The sequence below is a fragment of the Rhinolophus hipposideros genome (assembly GCF_964194185.1).
Source record: "Rhinolophus hipposideros genome assembly, chromosome: 10".
Lineage (NCBI taxonomy): Eukaryota > Metazoa > Chordata > Mammalia > Chiroptera > Rhinolophidae > Rhinolophus > Rhinolophus hipposideros.
Genome location: NC_138056.1, coordinates 28767531 through 28789046, shown reverse-complemented (window position 1 = coordinate 28789046; position 21516 = coordinate 28767531). Strand labels below are relative to the sequence as shown.

Here is a 21516-nt window from a genome sequence, read left to right as displayed (position 1 = left end):
AAAAACAGAAATAAATCCCTTTGTTTTTTTAACTCAAAATGATCTAGAAGCAGATTTTAAGGATTTAAAACATGTAGACATGTTTGTTAGCCCTCTTCCTTAAAAACATTATTTGCTGGTGTCTTTACTGCCACCTAGTGGCAGAAGAAAATGAGTATCTACTCTGTTTACTTTCAGGACCTGCCTGTCAGGTAGATTCCACCTGACCCTTTCTCCATGTTGAGTGACTAGGGATGTAGAATAATTTCAAGAAGAGATGTGGAGGGTATATGTGAAGTTGAAACCACAGATACATAAGGTCACCCTGGTATTTAATTTTTTCCAGGTATGCTTAGCAGCTAAATGGGAATAGATTCATAGATTTGAAATTTTCAGATCAAGGTGACAAAAGGATAAGAAGACAATAAAGAGGAGGGTATTGGCAAGAGAACAACTGAAATGATAAATTATTAGGTCTGGGTTGGACGAAGAAGGAAGTAAAGCCAGTACAGTCCTATAATAGAGATTTCATGATTTAGAATGAAATAGATGTGCATTGGAGTCCAGGTTCTAACAATTGTTTATCCTAGGCATTTGTTCTCAATGTGTGGTCTGCAAGTCTCATTCAGGGTTCGTAAAGTCGATACTATTTTAATAATAATACTAAGACAGAATTTCCTTTTTCTACCATATTAACATTTGCACTGATGGTGCAAAAGCAATGGGGATAAAATGTTCTGGTGGCTTTGCATAACTCAAGACAGTGGCACCAAAGAGTATTAGTCATGATTGTATTTCTCACCCCTATATAGTCACTGTTATAAAAGTGCCAGCAATAGATTTCAGAATGTCCTTGATGAAACAGTAATAACTATTAATTTTATCAAATCTCTACCCTGGAATAAATGTCTTTTCAATATTCTATTTGACAAAATGCAAAGTATATATAAACTACTTGTATGATTGCTGGAGTTGCAAACTCAACAAACTTTCTTTAACATAAAATGATGATTGACAAAGTATGATTATTCAGACTTGAGTATTTAGCAGACACTCTTTTATAAAATGCACAAAACTAGCTTGTCGTTTTAAATAAAATAATTTACCGTATGTTTGTCATTACTAAATTTCAAGCTTTGAAGTGAAAAATTAGAATTTTGAATAACATTTATCTACCACTGTGAGCTTAAAAAATTCCAAGAGCTTATAGAGTATTTTTCCTAATAAAAATTAATGGTGATATTAATGTTTGTGATTTTTCATAGTGTATAGTAAAATATATCAATATTTGGAAGATCTGCATAATTCAAAGAACAAATATTTTTAAAATGACTCATATTTGATGTTACAAAATCATGTATGGATAAAAAATGAATTAAAAGTTCAAGATAGACCTATGGATTTTAATGTAAAATCCATATGAAAATTTTATTGATACACTTACATTCCACATTGCAATTAAACTTTAAGAAATTGCCTTATTAAGAGCTTTCATGTAATACCAAAGAAAAATGTCAACAGTAATCTGAAATGCTATTAAAATAGTCCTCGTTTTTCCAACTACTTAGCTTTGTGAGGCCAGAGTCTCCATTTAACTCTTCAACCAAAACAACATATTGCAACAGATTAAATGCAGAAGCAGATATGAGAATCTAGCTGCCTTCTATTAAGACAGACATTAAAGGGATTTGCAGACATGTAAAATAATGTCATCCTTCTCACTACAATTTTCTTTTGTAAAATGTAGCTTCTTTTCTTTAAAATGTGTCATTTATATTAATATATAACAGATTTGATAGTTATTTTAAATGAATTATTAGATAATAGTTTCTAAATTTCTCACTTTTAATTTCTAATGTGTTAAATATCAGTAGATATACCCTTATGAAAAAAGCTCTTTGAGATCCCCAATGATGTTTAAAAATGTAAAAGGTACCTGAGACCAAAAATTTTGAGAATTGTAGGGCTTAGAGAAAGTAATTTAGTCTCTGTAAACCTTAGCTCTTTAATCCATCTGATGGAAATTAAAAAACATATATCCTAAGGTTATTTTTAAAATCAACCCTCACCACAATTAAACATCTAATCACCAAGGTAGAGATTATTTGCCTGTTTTGTTCACTGTTGAATACCAAGCATCTAGAATTCTTCTAACAAATTAAGATTCTCAGTAAGTCTGTATTGAATAAATTAATAAATTAATCACAAAGTAGCATGTTTATCGATTTGCTGCTTAATTATAATTAACCAAATGGTATATATGCATATTTATAAAACATGTATGTGGAGATTTTTAATCCATAGGAAATAATTATCACAATGCCTAATACATAGTAAACCCTTAATAAACGTAAGCTGAGTGCAAGGGTAAGATTGAAACTATTGGGGGGAATGGCGGACGTGAGTCTGTTTCATCTGTTACAATTACAGCTGTAACGGGAGTTAGGGACTATAATCAGCTGGGATGCTAGTTTATAATTAAAATGAAAGGAATAATGGTACTTATTAAATCCTGTCATTTGTTATGTAGAAATTGAACTAAAAATTTATGAATTTATGAATCACATGATACTTTTCTTTTCTCCCAGTTGTTTAAAGGGATATGTCAACAATAGCCTCTCCTTCTTTGACCTGAGTGAGCTTGGTATGGGAAAGTCTGGTTATTGCAGGTACTGACTTATAAACTGTAGTTATCTTTTCTTCTTGCCTTCTCTCCCCTATGCATGTTAATGAGAATCCTTAAACTGTCATTTTGGGGTTTGGGGAAATCAAGAAAATTTGGGGCCTCCACACTTTGGTTTCTGTTTTTCGATTTTGTGTTTTTGTTTTTGTGGATTTTAGATACCGAGACTACAGAGGTCCCCCTTGGAGTTCCAGACCCTATGAGTTCACCTTACAATACTGGCATATCCTCGCTGCTCGGTTGGCCTTCATTATTGTGTTTGAGGTTAGTCACAGACTGATAAAATTACTGTAGGTAAATGCTTTCCCAACTGATACAGTAGTTGCCCCTTTGAAATCAGTTCCTCACTGACTTTCAAAAGAGGACTTCAATATGTCCCAGTAAAAGGCTCAGATATAATGAAATGACTATAACAAGTGCAAAAAAGTACGAGTTGAATAATGTAAGAAGGTATGTTTATTGGGTATTTGTACCAGAAAACTAAGATAAAAGAAGCTACTCACATTTGAATTGTAAACTTAGTTTTGAGCCTCTTAGTAACCAAATTGGAAAAGGAAAGGATGATTTTCATCATCCTTTAAGAGTCCATATCTATATTCATCAGAATAGAGAAATTTATGTTCTGAACAATGAACTCAAATTACAGTTGATCACATGTGTATTTGTATAACAGACATTGTATAATTCAATCAGTGAAACCTGAGAATGCTTTTATAAAAAATGCATAGATTTGGATGCTCAGAGTCATGTGATAATATTGGATTATAGTCCTGTAAGAAATTTTGGAGAATCAATTTACAGAATCATTGCCTTGCTTAGCATAAAACCAACTTAATACAAGATGAAGGGCTTGCACTGGAATATATTGAGTATCTGTTCTCTAAAGTACCCCTAACGTCTGTGGAAAAACTTTGAATGCATCTGTTTCCTGTAGCCAAAATTACAGAGAGGAAAAAAATAGCCAGGAAAGAAACTCCTGATCTGCTTTTCTGTGGGAAAATGTGACCTGCTTTACTGTGATACACTGTGCAGTGCAGTTTCCTGGGACACATATTGCAAGTTCAGTTAAAAGTCTCGAATTATTCCTTTCTATATAGAGAGACTATTGTCACAACTCCTTTATGTAAATGGTTTTTTTTTTCATAGATCATCCTAACTCTATCAGGCTCAGATTTTTTTCTTTTTTTTTCTGTTCTGAGAAATTGAAAGATCTATTCTTCTTTATGGGAAAAGAAAAAGGGTACAGTTATAATAATAGTAAGTAATATTTAAGTAGTACTTATCCTGTACCAGGTACTCCTTTAAACCCTTCATATAATTTATTCATTTAATCCTCATATCAGCCTTTAAGAGATACTATTATTATCACTATTTTAGAGCTGAGACACAAAGAATGGAGGTGATTTGCATGAGGTTACACAAATGATTTGCGTAAGGTTGCAGGTGATTTACATAAGGTTACACCAGTAGGGTTCAGACATAGGCAGTGTCATTCAGCATCTGTACTTGTAACGACAGGCATATTACTACCTTTTGATTTTTGTTCCTGCTTTTTTAGATACATATTTGTCAGTCTATTTTTATCGTGGAAGAATTATGTAATAGGCATAAGAATGTTAAAGCAGTTGATATACGTAGAACTTAGTAGAGTAGACGTTCTGAAAAATAGATGTGCTGGAGCTTGAATCTAATCCCTCCATATTCTATCTGGTTGGTTGGCTGTGTGTTACCATCTATCGGACTTGGGTTTTCAATGGATGTAATCTTTCTCATCTCTGTGTAACAATGCATGTCATAATAGTATGGCATACTATATAAGGATTTTATAGATGTGAATTTAAGATTAATTCAGTGTTTATAAGGTGATATCAACATGTGTCCATGAAAGAAGAAACAATTGTTTTCTCCTAATAGTTATGTGATATAAGGCAATAGTAGTATTCCCTGTATAATTTTAGAAAATATTAATATTCTAGATGATACATACTGAGTTCTAATTCTTGATTGTAAGGCAAATGCAACACTGTTCATGATTGTTCTGTTTTATTTATGATTAGCATTTCAGAATCTTTGAAAAGTGTACTTTCCCTTCTTAAATTTGCAGCACCTTGTTTTTGGGATCAAGTCATTCATTGCATACCTGATTCCAGATGTACCAAAGAATCTATATGACCGAATACGACGGGAGAAGTACTTAGTCCAAGAAATGATGTATGAGGCTGAACTTGAGCATTTGCAGCAACAGCGGAGAAAAAGTGGTCATCCTGTTCACCATGAATGGCCTTAGCTGACCCGTGTTGCCCAGGAGGGCAGACCATTAGTGACAATGACAGCAACTGCAAAGTCTAGGTGAGATCGAGGACGAAAGCATACCTGGCAAATCACATGTATAGTATTCTACTTGGAAATGCATCACACCCATTTCTGGGATTTGGAATATCCAGGCTTCTAGGGGGAAAAAGACAATTTATGACATTAAAAAATGGTTAGGTTGACATTGCAAGAAGCCAGGATCTAATTCTCAGAACCAGCCTCAGGGAGTTGTGTGTTTGGAGACCTTCAACTTCCATCAGCTGCAGGGTAATAGGAAGGGTGATGGTGAGGTTTCTAGAAACGTATTTCCATGTAAATGTCCATGAGCCAGGCAGGACTTAAAGTATCACGCAGCCTTCACTGTCCTTGTAGTCTGACTTTGAAACCTTAGGTTGAGTCGAGATACTTGTAAGAAATGACTTCCATTGATTGTTGCCTTTGCTGCCAGGACTTCATGTCCTCAGCTTACAGATTTATAGAAACTTCCCTCGTTTCTTGCTGAGACTGTGCCACAGTGTATTTATGCTGCTCCACACTCACTATGCTGTTGAAGAATTGCACATCACCTTTAGCCGTCAAACCAAAAATCTGAGATTCCAAAAAGAATACCATTCATTGAAATAACATTCCATTACATCGGTTACATTCAAATCTGTTGTATCACTGGCAGAACCAGTTACACTGGATTTTTTCTTTTATTACTAAATGCCAATAGACCCACATACTTATAAAATATAGGTGTTTATTCTCGTATCCTTTAGAACACTACTAATTCTGATTTTACTGTGGAAGGCTGTTTTATAGTATATTTAATTTTTCCCTTGCTGATTTATTACATCGACTCTCACAGAATAATTTGAAATGCTGTAAATATGTTGGTTTCCCTTGTACCTTTGCACCTTGACTGTATGTAATGCAAGTTACAATTTATGCAGCTCTGAGACTAATTACACAGTTAAGCCAATGTGACTTGTTTATTCAGGAAAACAGGAGCTGGATGCTTTGCAGCTCTTGTGCTTTTCCAATAATGTGCACTCTTGCTCATGAGCTAAGGAACACAATGCATGGATTTAATTTATATTATTTGTAAAAACGACACACATGTTTTTGAGCTATACTTTGTTTTCATCACTGAAGGGAGTTTTCTATTATGTCCTTGATAGATTGATTTGATTTATGTTTGAAAACTCTCTAGAAACAAAGGCAAAATAATTGTGAAAGAAATCACTTTGCTTTGTTGTGAGGTTGCTATTTCAGTATCAACTCTGTATCTGTGGCTATGACTCTTCACGGATGAGGTGGAAGCATGGGACATTCAACTACAGAAAGTCTGGTGAAGGCATAAGCTAGGTGGGCAGGATGGGAAGAAAGAGAAGAGTTGAATTAAAGAAATGTGCAGTAAGAATCAATACACTTTTCCTTGTAAAGCTAAGCTACTCTCAATTTTCCTGCTCTGGGAATGGGGTGAGGAATAACACACACGCAACATAGTCATACATATATGTGATTATTATGATTACTATTTTTCCAATTATTTTTTGTCCAATTAAACGAAGCACAATTATTTCCAAAATCTATGAAGACCTGATTAAACACAAAGGAACTAAAGCTACTTTGTATTAGGTTGATGCAAAAGTAATTGCGGTTTAAAAGGTTAAAAATAATTGCAAAAACTGCAATTACTTTTACACCAACCTAATATATATGCTAGGGCTCCCCTCACAGGAAAATTATAGTTTCTCTGACTAGAAAGCTGTTTTTATAATTCTAACACTATTTTTTTTTTTTAATTTTCCTTCTTTCCTTCTCGGGAAAAGCTGATAGGTTATAGTTGTTGGTTGGTTTGTTTTTGTCAAAAATATTTCCTTCCCTACTTGCCTTCTGATTTTGAGCAAGAGGGAGGACCACAGACTCTAAACGTCCCTCAGATGCCCTTGCCACGTGGGGCTCTTCCAATCAGATACAGTATCTATAGCTGCCACCTAGTTATTCATAGCAACGAATCCCCCTAACTCTACAAAGAAGTTTTAAACTCCTTCATTTTTATAGCATCTGCATTTCCTCTCCTTTGTCAGTTAAATGTATACACATGCCTGAGAATTAATACTGTCTATGTCTGTTGAAGACATAAATGAACCTGACATTTATGTCTTTTCCGAATTAAGAACACAAGGCAAAGACATTTGTCTTATGGTAGAGCAAAGAATAATGATAACCGTACCTTTGAGAATTCTTGTCTTGCTGAGTTATTTTTATATAACCACCATCAAGGTTTAAAATCATATTGATTGCCTAGAGAGAAAAAATATCAAAAGAGAAAGATATTTTTAGGAACAAATTATAAGACATTGATTTAGACAATGCCTTCTCTGATGTTTTCTGAAACTGATGGAAAATTGGAGAAACAATGAAAAAGTTTTCCTCTTGTGAAGCAATGTAGTAGAATCTAGCTATGCCTTCATCATCATTGACAGCAAAAATACTGACAGCCCTTAGGAATATGTTAGTTTTAGCTCACACTGCTTTAGTTGAGAGAAATGTTTTATACCACCGTTTTCATATGAATGCAAATTATTTCTCAAAGATTTATATAGCACATACTATTCTCAGGAATTCTGTACTACATGAATGCTGCTTATATATTTTCATATTCTAAATTGTTGTCTTTTCAAGCAAATTAATATATGTATGCATGTAGTCAACCTTGACAAGTTGTTCAAAACTGAAGTGCTTTCACAGTGTTGTGTGTGGGAAATTGCTTGAGATTGTAACAGAAATAGTTTGTAATTGTCTGAATCTGTGCATGCATGTTTTGATGAAATGCTGCTGAGTGACTGCATGAGGTACAACTTTCAAATGCTGCACATTCTTCCAGAACAACTCTTAGCACAATCTATTGCAGAATGGAATGAAAAGAAACCTTTTTCACTCAATAAATTATCATGTAATATTTTTTTCCTATAATGTGCATGTTAACTTTAATGCTACTTGATTTTTTAATATTAAGTTGGGATATGTTGAGTGTGTATGGGGAGAGGGGCTGCTCGTTCTTCAGCTCTACAAGGCCCTAGTTTCCTATTCTTACAAGCCCTTCCCCTACTCTTTAAGTTTTGATGTTTGTCCTCTGATAAACTAATTGTCATCATCAAAGCATTTGCACATGGAAGTGCAGATGTGGTATCGTATTGATCCTAATACTGCTTTGTGCTGGAAATGGATGGGAGAAGAAGATTGCTTCGTTCTTATGAGGGTAATAATGCTTCTATTGCACAGAAGCATTTTTTTTTTCACACTTAAGCTGTCTCTACTAATCATCATCAAAATCTCCTTAGGACAGGAATTTTAGCGTAGACACAGTTCATGCCAAGGAAAGAGGACATGTAGACTCACTGTAGCCAACAGTCAACAAGAGACGACCACACTGAACCATTTTTTTCTCCATTTGATGGTCAAAATTCAAAATCCAAGTTACCTGATGAGTTACTGAACTGATATGGCTGAATTGATTTGTCTGTCAATTGGGGGGCAGGGTAGAAATAGGCCCAGTGTGTGATGTGTGTGTGTGTGTGTGTGTGTGTGTATGAGAGAGAGAGAGAGAGAGAAAGAGAGAGAGAGAGAGAGAGAGAGAGAGAGAGAGAGAGAAGAGAGAATGCATACTTTTTGTGTGTGTAAAAACCAGTGGACAGTTACTCCCTCTGAGATATGCCCAACTCAGTCCTACTATGGTCATCAGGTATTTCCATTCCATTTTCTCTCAGATCACAGTATTATAACAGGCTTTGGTAATAGTCATAGGTTATATCCAGGGAATTAGTTAATATCTTTTTCCTGGTATTCTCAGTAAGTCAGAAAAGAACCTTTTGGAAAGGCCTGAAAAACCCAACTTCTGATGGAAAGGTGAGAATTTTCTACGGGCACTTCTATTCCAAATGAAATGTGCCAACACTACATAGTCCAAGAAGATTGATTGGGTTCTAGCTTCTTGAATCATTGACTAAGCTGGGTTCCTGATAGCTGGTATTTATGTATTTGTAATGGTGATAAGTTACCTTCAATTGAACTTGCCATCTGGGTTCATCTGAAATACCACCCCCATGACCACATTTGATGGTTTTCTTTCTAGAGCACACAGTTATAGCCACTGCATCCTAGCCACATCCACGTTAAGGCATCTGTTTTAGGAAAGTGAAATGAAAGCAGACAGGTAAAGAACAAACTCACATTTGGGACCAGATCCAGTTCTTGTGCCATCAAAGTCTATCTGAGGGAGAAGAAGACTAGATGTTTAATCCTACTGCTTTATGTGGGGCCCAGCACAATTCTCCCCATAGAAAGCCTCTTGTTTTATGCACAGCTGGGCCAAAGTGGGAGTCTAGAGTACACTAGATAGTTAACTATGTGGATGCTGCTCTGTATGTTTCCTAAGAAAGAAGCAGGTAAGGTTTTCAGGCATGTACCGATATTGACTTTTTCAGAATATTTATTTCTATTGCAATTTTTATTCTCTGTGTGGGAAAACAGCGTCTCTGCTCTTTAGTTTCCAAGGAGCAAAAATTTCCTAAATTATTAGTTGAAAAACAAAACTTAATGAAATCTATGTAGATATTCCTCGCAGAAATAATTGTCATGTAGATGTCTATCCTCAAGCTGCCTCAAAAACCTTCATAACTATTTTGTCAGTTTCCATACCACTCACTACCAAGTGAACACTTTAGGCCAAATTTAGTCTCTTTCCTAACAAGTAGTATGAGCAGACTTTTCCCACTGATTTTGATCCAGTGTACTTTTTTTGATGATTTTTTTTTCCTGAGTGGAAAGAGAGGGATTGAATGGTCAAAACAATGTGATGGCAAAGAGAATTGCAGAAGGAATGGTTTGGGGATGGTGGAGATACTTTGGAGATGGGAGGGTCTTTCTTAACAAAGCAAAAGCGTCCAATTTGCAGATCTTATTGCAGTATCTGCTGTGCACACACCCTGTCTTATTCCTGACTAAAAAACAACTGCAGTTTAGTTCATCTTTTAACATGCAAAAGAAATGAAGGTTTTTCTTTTTCTTTGTTCTTCTTTCTTTCCTTATCTATTTTAAGAATTTAAAACGATAAATCTAGTAAGCTTAGATTGCAGTGAAAACTCCAACTAAAGAATAAATGTGTCAGTTTTCAGTGTTAAAGATGCAAATGCCCTTAAAAAACACAGGCTATTTTTTCCTTCGGGGAATATGTGGCTATTGGCCTCTATATTGTACTTTTCAAGTAGAAAAGATCTATTAGTGTCCTGTAATTAATGAGTGGATATGGGGAAGGCCAGAAGAAACAGAGTGGATTTCTTCACTCTGAAACCCTTTTTTTCTCAACAAGAGAAATTATGTTGCAACCATATTTTAGCCAGAAGATTATAAATATTTTTTTCTGTATTGATATAGATATGTAGATATGAATATTTATTATTGTTCATCATTAAACATTCCTTCCAAACTCTCATAAGAAATTTGAAAGCCGATTTAAGGAAGCTTTGATCTGTTGAAATACGCTGAGTCAGTTTTTAAGCTGTTGACTTCAGGTCAGCATTCTTAAAAATAATAAACAATAAAGGTATATAAACATTTATAATGTTGATTCCAAATCAATACCATTGCCTGATTGCTCAGTTCTCTACACTTCTGACTATATTATACTGTAACAAATAAGCAATGTAAAAATTATTCATGTTTTTCTTACATGGCAGCTACATTAGGACATTAAATCATTATACTGCATGAAATTCTTAGCTTTTTAAAATGTGAAAGCAGATTCTGTAATTGGGAACTAACTGGATGTTTTGAACATCTGTGTATACCTTTGCTTTAATATTAAAAAAAAAAAAACAGATGAATTGCTGTTTCTGGAAATTCCTGAGGACAAAAAGGTCAAGGTCCATAAAAGATATCATGATTATATCTTGCTTTTCTTGATTTATAGTAACATACTAAGTCTTAAAACCTTTTTGATGGTAATTTCTATGTATATTCGTGTGTGCGCACATGCTTGTCCTAAACCCTTGATAGCCCGTATATTACAGGCACTATACAAAACACTGAAAAAGAAATCATATAATATATCAAACCTCATTTTGACATATGTTTACTTGGTCACTTGGTAGACCTACCTTAGTATGTTAAGTTTATATAAATTATTTTCGGGTAGCTCACTGTTTTGCATTCTACTCCTAACCCTATAGAAAATATTCACATTGATCATTTGAATGCACTTCAATAGGAACATACTTTTAAAAGAAATAACTAAAATAATTATATATCTTAATTATATAGCTATACTCATTCTAGTATTCCAGGGCTCTATGAAAAAGCTGCATAAAATTTTGGAAATATAAAAATATCTTAAATTTCCTATTGATATACAGAAATATTATCAACTAACATTTTCTGTCATAAAGTAGGATTATTTTTCTGATTTGTCATGAGTCTAATAAGAGAACCAGTGATATACAGACATCCCAGGTAAGGGTAATGTTGTGATTAAGTAGCCAAATTTGTATAAGCTTAACTCTGTCTTCTGAAGATAGCTGATATTTCAAACACAAAAAGTACAACATTAGAAAAATGGTCTTGTGTTTGTTATTCACACAGGTGTTTGCAAATCTAGATTGATTTGGTCAGGAGATTGGAATGGAGAAGGAAACAGTAACATTAACTCTTTCCAAGAGTTACAAATAAAAACCCACTAGGTGATGTACTATCAATTATGAGTTACCATTGATTAATTGAAAATGTGTATCATTTTAACATATATTATTGGTAATATCAATTACAAATTTAGTTGTTTTAAAATAGATTATACTTCATGGTTATTAATGCTGACAAAAAGAGTTTAACTCTATAGTGAACCTAACTACCTTGTAATATTGAGATTGAACACATGAGATTTTTAAATATACAAATATATATACGTAGGAGAGCTAAAATTTCTGTAATATTTTAAAACAATTGATTTCTAAGAACAATTAAAGGGAGATTCCTCTATTTTTTTTTCTATTTATCAGTCTGATCTTTGTAATACTGTTTGTTTAAGATTGTAATACCAAAAAACTATTTCAATAATCTCTTTGAAATACTGCTTATAAGTCCCCCTGGTCTGTGCTTTATTTCTTTTTTTCTTTAGAATGAAATAGTCTAACCCTATACAATTGCAAAATAATGCAATTTATATTCAAGAAATATTATTTGAATTAAATAAAAGGAAAAGCCCTCCCTCCATTACCCTTTAGAGAATCGCAGTGGCTTTAAACTGTGTGCTGAGTCATAAACTGGAATCATGCTGTCTACTTATCAAGGTTTACATTTACAAATGTAATTAACAAATCATAGATATGAATATTGCATTTTTCAGTAATAAACGTGCCTATCTTTATAACAGTAGTTTTTGTTTTTGTTTTCTCTTTTCAAGAATTTAGGACTCTCCTGAAATATCATATTTTATTTAAACTTGGCATTAAAAAGGCTGCTGTTTGGACATTTATGGCATGACTTTTCATTTGTATCTTATGTTTATCTTATTATTTCTAATTCTCAAACAACTTCAGTAATGCATATACTAAGCCAGTATCTTAAAAATCCTAAAGAGAAAAAGTGAATCAATTTAACTTAAATGAATACTGTAATGGGTACCATTTTCTTCCTTTCTTCATATACTAACAAGCATTGAATGTTCCATGCGGGCCAGTCACCGTGCTAGCTACAATATATGATTTGCCTCTGTAAATCCTCACAACAACCCTATTTAGTAGGGACAATTTTTGCTCTTTTTAATTTGTGAATAAACTAAAGCCTTAAAAACCTTGCCCAAGCTTACCATGATAATATATGTCAGAACTGAAGTCTGAACCAAAGCTGTTTAACTCTAATCCCTCACTTCAGTCAATAAGCTGCACCTCTTTCTCTAAGTGATGACAAAGAGAATGTCAATTGTCAAAATGGATTCATTTGGTATGAGTGAAAGAGGGGTTGAGGTCATTCCATATCATTTTTACCATATTCGTGATTGTGTTTAAAAGACAGAGATTGGCATCAAGTTTGGCACACGTTAGGCCTTCTTAGGAAATCACCATGTAAAGTCCCATTTATTGAGAATATCCCTGGTCATTCTGTGGTAAAATAGCCACAAGTTGAACTCATTTCCTTGGCTTTGATTGAACTTGACACTAGACAGACCTTACACTGCAGCAGCAACCTTGACACAACTCTGAGCTGACATTCCTGGGGAGGGGTGAGGGAGGAGAGGTGTGTTCTGACTAGCCGAATCCATTGACTCTGCACTTCATACCGAGTTTCCCCAAAAATAAGACCTAGCCGGACAATCAGCTCTAATGCTTCTTTTGGAGCAAAAATTAATATGAGACCTGGTATTATATTATATGTGGGGACAGAATCCCAGAGAGCAGTTTCCAGGCTTGGCCTCACGTAGAAAGGTGCTGGCTTGGGTAGTAGATGGCCATCAGCTGTGATCAGATGGCCAACAGCTGTAATCAGTTAGCCATCAGCCACTAATATAACTGCCGTGGCTAAGCCAGTAAACGCGGATTGCAGTTAGCACAGCAGATTGCGGCTAGCAAATTGGTTGCCAGAGAAGCAGAGTGGATTGCAGCTAGCAAGTTGATCGGTTGGCAGAGAAGTGGACAGCAGATTGTGGATCGTGTGGCTCCTGCTTCCTATGTCTCCAGCCCAGCCGCCAGCGAGAATATAGTGGTATGACTCCCCTATCTACGGCTCCGTTGGTGTTCCTTTTTGGCCTCGCCATATCCTGCATTCTTATGCGGGGAGCGGGACCAGAGACCCTACATGACACCCTGCATGACACATGGTGCAGCAAGCAGGGTATGGTGCCGGCCAAAACTTTCCAAAGGATGAGGGGGCAGTTTGTGTGTGTGAAAGCTCAGCTTCGGGATGCCCGTGAGGAGCTGTGCCAGGAATGGGATGGGCGTTCTGCCTGGGAGAAACGTGACTCCTTGGTAAATTGGTGGGCCTCTCTAGCCTCTGGATGGCACGCCACCCTGTTGGTCGGGATGGGCAACACCTTTCTTTTGGTAATCTGCTGCTGCTGTAGGCTCCGAGGGTTGTGGACATCTTGCACCGAGGCCACCACCCACTCAGACACCTGGCACAGTGAGCAGGATTCCGGCCAGGTAGGAATGGTGTTTGACTCTGGGCAGGAGGACATGTGGCCCCCACACAGTGTGTGGTTCCCGGTAGTCACTGTTCTCAGAAGTAGGACCTCCAAGGAGGGGCGGGAGGACATGGATGGTTCTCCAGCCAGAATGGAGAGGGCCCTGCAGGTTCTAGCTGAGCGGTTGCCGGAGGAGGCGAGGTACCCGGTCTGTCGGAGGGGGTGAGCGGGGACCAGAGGCCCACGTGGAACTGGCCAAACATTTGTCCCTTTCTAATGTGCAGGGGGTTTTGGCCTTAGTTGACACTGGCACAAACTGCAGTCTTGTTTATGGGAACCCAGAACTGTTCCCCAGACCAGAAATCTGCATTGATGGCTATGGGGAAAAGACTATAACTGTAAAAGCTGTTTCCCTACCACTGGATTTAGGAAGGCTTTCACCCAGCACCTACAAGGTGTATGTCTCCCCCGTTCCAGAGTATATTCTAGGAGAGGATGTGCTACATGGCCTCAGTTTACAGATGTCGGTTGGAGAGTTCTGTGTCTGAATCTGGGTGGTGAGAGCAGTGACACATAGGCATGCTTACCACCCTCCTCAAGTGTTGCCACAGCCCTGGCGCGTGGTTACAGTGCAACAGTACCCCCTGCCAGGAGGCAGGAGGAGATTGTTCGTACAATATTGGAATTGGAGAAGGCACATATTGTGAGGCCAACACACAGTCCCTTTAACTTCCCAGTATGGCCTGTCAAGAAGCCAGATGGGACCTGGCGAATGACTGTGGACTATAGGGAGTAAAATAAGGTGACGCCACCTTTGCACGCTGCAGTACCTTCCATTCACGATTTGATGAATCTTCTGACTGTCCGCCTGGGAACGTATCACTATGTAGTGGACTTGGCAAATGCCTTTTTCTCCATTGATATTGCACCTGAGTGTCAAGAGCAGTTTGCTTTTACCTAGGACGGGCAGCAAGGATACTTGCACAGCCCCACTATCTGCCACAGGCTCGTAGCCCAGGATTTGGCACAGTGGGATCACCCATCCACTGTGGCCATATTTCACTATGTTGTTGATATTTTACGAACATCTGATTCTCTTTCAGAGTTAGAGCAAGCAGCTCCCTCTCTTCTCTGCCACCTGAAGTCATGTGGCTGGGCAGTGAACGGGGAAAGGTCCAAGGCCCTGGCTTATCTGTCAAGTATTTGGGTGTTGTGTGGTCGGGTAAGAAAAAGATCATACCTGAGATGATTATTGATAAAATACAAGCATTTCCCCAGCCTCCCAAGGTCTCCCAACTGCAATGTATTTGGGTTTGCTGGGGTATGGGTGGGCGTTTGTACCCCATTTAGCACAAATGGCAATGCCCTTGTATAACATAATAAAAAAGGGGACTTCATGGGATTGGACAGAGGGTATAGAGCAAGCCTTTGTTTCCACAAAATGGGCAGTACAGCAGGCACAGGCTCTGCAAGTAGTAGACCCCGGTCACCTGTTTGAACTTGATGTTCAGGTAACCCAACAGTGGTATGGTTGGGCCTCTGGCAATGGCAGGAGTGTCTCTGGTTGCCAGTGGGATTTTGATCCCAACTGTGGAAAGGAATGGAAGTCCGCTACTCTCTAATAGAGAAATAGCTGGCTGCTGTGTATGCAGCCCTAGTGGCCACAGAAGCCATCACAGGGACGGCACGGGTGTTGGTTCAAACAACCTATCCCATCCAGGAGTGGGTCTGTACGTGGACACAGAAACCTAAAACAGAAGCGACACAGACCACCACCCTCGCCAAGTGGGGTGCCTACTTGGAGCAACATAGCACCCTTAGTTCAAGCCTTTTGAGCACAGGGCTACAACATGTCCTGGGGCCTGTGGAGCTTGTAACCCAGGCTGAGCCATGTGCTCTGCCTAGAGGGGAGGACTTGGAGCCTTCACCCTACAGAGAAGGATCGCCCCCACTACTTAAAGATGACTATTTCTCTAATGGTTCTAGCCGGGAAACTGCAGCCGTTTGGACAGCTATTGGTATGCAACCCAAAACAGACACCATTTTGTTTGATACTGGGATGGGCCAGAGTAGCCGGTGGGCTGAGCTATGGGCTGTGTGGATGGTAATCAGCCACACATCCTGGCCCCTAGTTATTTGTACTGACAGCTGGACGGTGTTCCGGGTCCTAATATTGTGGTTCCCTACGTGGAAACACCAAAAGTGGTTGGTAGGACACCTTACACTGTGAGTTCAAGCCATGTGGCAGGACCTCTGGAACCTAGGGTAGAGAAAGTAGGTGACCTTAATGCATGTCACAGGTCACTCCCCCTTAGTGTCCCCAGGTAACGATGAAGCAGATGCCCTAGCACGGGTCCGATGGTTAGAACAGGCCCCTGCCACTGATGTGGCCCATTGGCTGCACAGGAAATTGTAGCACGCTGGAAGCCGAACCATGTGGCAGGTGAGCAGACACTGGGGTCTGCCTTTGAAATGGCAGGAGATAGCAGATGCCTGCTATGACTGTGCCGTCTGTGCCCAGGACAACCCCCAATGGCGGACGCTCCCCTGGGAGACACAGCAGATTAAGCGAGGGAGGGTGCCCCTCACTCTCTGGCAAGTGGATTACATTGGACCCCTGCCTAAGGCCTGCAATGCGATATATGTGTTCACAGAAGTGGACACTGCTGCGGGGTTGATGTTTGCTTGGCCGTGTCCGGCTGCGAATCAGCGGCATACAGTGGTCACTCTTATATGGCTGTGCGCCCTCTATGGGCACCCCCAAATCATTGAAAGTGACGGGAGTACTCATTTTACAGGGCAAGGAGTGCAGCGCTGGTCTGCCAGGATGGATGTGCAATGGTTGTTTCATGCTCCGTATAACCCACAAGCAGCTGGCATGATTGAACGCTACAATGGCCTTTTGAAGCAAGGCCTCCGGGTGTCTAAACACCCTCCCCTAATGCACGAGTGGGCCTCGCATCTATGGGACATTTTGAGAATCCTGAATGAGACCACTGAAGGGAGGCCACCAGTAGAAGCTCTACTACATCGAACGGCCGCTCCCATTCAGTTGCAGGTTCCCACAAGTGAGATTCTGTTAAAGCCAGGCTACGGCAGAAATGGAAACATTTCGCTGCCAGCACCCACATGCTTGAAAGCAGGGGAATGGCAAGAATGGACTTGGCCCTGGCAGGTCAAAAGCTCCCACTGTCAGTGATTGGGCCTGATAGTCCCATGAGGGGCGGGTTTGACCCATGATTTGCAAGTGACGCCAGGAGTGGTGGCCGAGTGGTCACCGCAAGTGACTGTGGTATACGGAGGTCCCGATACTGGGATGATTTTGTGGGGAACCTATATGCTATCTCTATGGTCTATTATGGGGTCCCCTGTTTTGTTAAATGTTGAAACTATGCAAGAGACCCCAAGCACTGCCATAAATATCTGGTACCACAAAGGGAAAGGTGCAGTAGCAGCAACCCTCCTTTCCCAGGACAAAAAGTTAGCATGTATCCTCCCAGATAGAAGGGATTTGCCATTGTTGATTCCTAAGAATACTATTTCTTTGTGCCCGTAGGTGTCTGTAGGCTAATATGGCCCAGGGCCCCTGGCCGGAGATGCTCATCACATAGATTGTGAGGGGAGACCCTGGGGGCTGGAGTGTGGGGACAGACTCCCAGAGAGCAGTTTCCAGGCTCTCGGCCTCACTAGGAAACGTGCTGGCTGGGGTAGTAGATGGCCGTCAGCTGTAACCAGTTAGCCATTAGCCACTAATATAACTTCCATGGCTAAGTTAGCAGGCGCGATTGCAGTTAGCAGGGCAGATTGCAGCTAGCAAATTGGTTGGTTGGCAGGAAAGCAGATGGCAGATTGCAGATCGTGTGGCACCTGTGTCTCCAGCCCAGCCGCCAAGTGAGCATATAGTGGTATGAATCCCCCATCCATGGCTCCATTGGTGCTCCTTTTTGGCCTCGCCATATCCTGTATTCTTACGCGGGGAACGGGAGCTGAGACCCTGCATGACACCCTGCATGACATATATTAATATATTAATCATATCAATATAATATATTGATATATTATATAATAATTAATATATTAATATAATATATTAATTATTAATTGATGTAATATATTATATTAATATATAGTATATATTAATATATTATATTAATATATTTATTATATTATAGCAAAATAAGACCGGGTCTTATATATTTTTGCTCCAAAACATGCATTGGAGCTGATTGTCCAGCTAGGTCTTATTTTTGGGGAAACACGGCAGCTCCCTTGTACTTCACTATATGACAAACTTGGTTTGTACACACTGTGGAAGATGGCTCTCCTGTGCCTTCCCATCTTTCTCCACCTGAAGCCTAAGGTTTTTGTATGTTTGTTCAATTAGAAGAGTGTGGGAGGGTATATATAATAATATAATAATAGTATATTCCATTTGTAAGTCATTTTATGCTGTGGCAACATTCCAGGTAAGAGAATTTGTGACTAAAAAAGAAAAGATCCTAAACTTTTTTCTGGGAAAGTACTGACCTAGTACTTTTCACTACTTATCTAGTACTTTCCAGTACTGACCTAGAAGGTACTAAAATATCTGTAGGATAATTTGTGAGCAAAATTTGTGAGAGAATTTGTGTAACATGAAAGACTGTATGGTACATTTTGTTTCTGTACAATTCCAAGTGAAAGTTAAAAATCTTGAAATATATTCCAAATCTCGTGTGTGTGTGTGTGTGTGTGTGTGTGTGTGTGTGTGTGTGTGTGTGAGATTTGGAATATACATGTATATATGGAGAGAGAGAGGCCTTAATGAGATTTGGCCCAGATTCTAATTATGAACGTCCTAATTGCTAAGTCATCGGGAAAATAATTGCAACTCTCAACTCACAAATCCTTAAATCAGCATCTGATTAGCTTGCTGCATCTCAAAAATGTATTTAGAAATTGTGTTCCTTCTCATTTTCAGAAATTTTCCCAAACGTATTTCTTTTTACTTCTTCCCTCTTTTTTCCAGTATATTTTTTCTCATCTCTCTTGTAAACCACAGCCAATTCTCTTTCCCTCTATTCTTTCTTATTTGAGAGTGGAAAGAGAGAAGGCAAGCATTATTTACTAGACTTCAACTATTAAGATCTTTACTTCTGTCACCTTAGCTTGATGGAACACACTGAGCTTGCATATATGAGCTGAAGGAGCAGAGTATAAATCCTGGTGACAAGGTATTTTACACCCAAGAAGTCCCTATGGCTACTGAAATCTCCTGTGGGTTGGTAAGATATTTGCAAGGTTTTTTTCCACAGTTCTGTCCTAACAGCCTCGTACAGAGCATTCCTCTTCTCTTTACCCAGCCCTAGAGAAAGACTTCATTCAGACTTCCTGTTAAGCACAGAGTCCATTTTTCATTGCAAGGTGATAAGAAGGAAAAGAAATACCACACTGAGAGTACAAAGGGAAAAGAGTATTTATTATAATTGCTCCCAATAATCAGACATACCAGTCTCTCTTGTGCTGAGCTAAATTATTTTTAAGGCTTGGTCAGGACAGCTGTATTCGCAGGAATGAAGACGAGGACTTAAAGGTGTGTGTGATAATAGCAGCTAAGTCTTCCAACTGCAGCTGTAGGATGGAGGATATGAAATGTGTGTACAAATATGGGAGTTATGGGGCTTGGGGTGAATGTCCTTCCTTTGTTTTATCAGCAGTAACAGAGAAGCACTTCACATGCGTGCCCCCTTCTTCCTTCTGCCTGTAAACTCCAAGCTATTAGATTTTTTTTTTAAAAAAATGAAATTTAGTACAACACAAAACAAAGAGACTGATTCCTAGTACGATGATGAAATACAATCCTAATTTATTCAAGAAGGAAGTCGCCAAGGCACTTAAGACTTGACTGTTTTTTCTCACCTGAACGTTTGGGTTTTCCAAAGAAATATCCTGGGGAACAGTTATTTTATTGGTAGTTATAAATAAGTATAAATAGACATTAGAGATCCCTGTCTTCTAGCAGTGGCCACTACATAAGTCTGCCAACCAATAGGCAAGAAGTATGTGGACTATATGTATCTATGCATGTGTGTGTGTGTGTGTGTGTGTGTGTGTGCTCATGCACACACATGCTCGCACACGTTCACGTGTTGCCTTAGAAACGGGTAATCTTCTCAAATGCCAGATTGTTGTAGCTCTTGTCCTTGGGATCATAGCCTGGAACATGGACCAGGCTTTCTCTCCTGAGACCATTCTGTAAGACAGATTCAGCCCCCTGTTTCCAGGTACTGCTATTTTCAAGATTTTCCTGAGGAAAATGGAAAGACACATGTTAGTGAGATAGCCTTGATGTATTTTAAATCAAACTGAGGGAATCTTCCTTGGCCTACCCCTTCGAAAAAATACTGCATAAATATGAAAGCAACACAAATAACTCTGACCCAAGGTATTTCCTGATAACTTTGATGCTTCCATCTATGTAGGTACTATTTTAATGATAATAAAAACAGAAAGAACAATTTAGTGAGCATTTACAATATGTCTTGTGTGAAGAAATGTAAATTTCTCCTTTACTACAGCAAACCTGTGACATACTAATATGACACAGTAGTAAGTCTCCTCCCAAGGAGAGACAATTGGAATCTCAGATGGTGGCAGCCCCTTCTTTCCTGTGAATAGTAAAGCCTCTTGACCATAAAAGGGGTACCTGCATACAGATGCCCTGGAGGCTGCTTGATGATAATCTTTGGCAAAGGAGCCCAACAGTGACATGCTAAGTATTCTGCCTGACTCTCAACTCAGCCTTGAGAACACAAGCTGACTGCATCAACAAGTTTAATCATTTATTCCAGGAAATTCTTCCTCGGAACATAAGTCTGTAAACCAGTAAATAATGTGATCCTTTCATTCTAGCACATCCTTAAAATCCATGTATCCAAACAACATACTGCTCAAACAGCTGCCTTCTCAGCAAAATACATTTCCTTAGCATTCTGAGCTGCTGTCCAGTAACTATTAAACTCAGATTTACTGGATGTACATGTTACTAAGGTGTTTGGGGGAAGGAGAGCAACTGACAACTTAGGTGATGTAATAAGGGTGAGGAGTTCCTCTTCTAGAGTACTAAAAGAATGAAATGTCTGGGACTTTAAAAATGGTAATAAGCCCTAATTAAAAAAGGAATAAAAACATATGCCTGCCCGTAATCAGGGTGAGAGGACAGACACCCACAAGACCAAACGTAATGGGAAACACTGCTCTTCCCAACGTCCGACAGTTGTCAAGTACTATAATAACTCTTGAGTGATTAGTGTTTTGTTTTTTGATGTTTTTGGTTTGTTTTTGGTTTTTGCCAACACTGCCCCCAGACAGCTTTACATTCATTCCCACTTCCCTGAGACCC

General features: G+C 38.7%; 2 protein-coding genes across 3 annotated transcripts in view; one reads left to right on the top strand and one right to left on the bottom strand.

Moving 5' to 3' along the window:
- ANO3 (anoctamin 3) overlaps positions 1-7937 on the top strand; it is a 233227-nt gene extending 225290 nt beyond the window's left edge. For both annotated transcript variants that reach the window (XM_081063533.1, XM_081063534.1), the window contains 3 exons: positions 2568-2648; positions 2821-2926; positions 4767-7937. In XM_081063533.1, coding sequence (XP_080919659.1) covers positions 2568-2648; positions 2821-2926; positions 4767-4949 — 370 coding nt within the window. In that variant the 3' untranslated portion in view covers positions 4950-7937. The remainder of the gene's footprint in view (positions 1-2567; positions 2649-2820; positions 2927-4766) is intronic.
- Positions 7938-19510: 11573 nt separating this feature from the next.
- The window catches only part of SLC5A12 (solute carrier family 5 member 12), a 40433-nt gene continuing 38427 nt past the window's right edge, over positions 19511-21516 (bottom strand). The window contains exon 15 of the mRNA XM_081063532.1: positions 19511-20421. Within this exon, the coding sequence (XP_080919658.1) occupies positions 20269-20421 (153 nt within the window). The 3' untranslated portion in view covers positions 19511-20268. The remainder of the gene's footprint in view (positions 20422-21516) is intronic.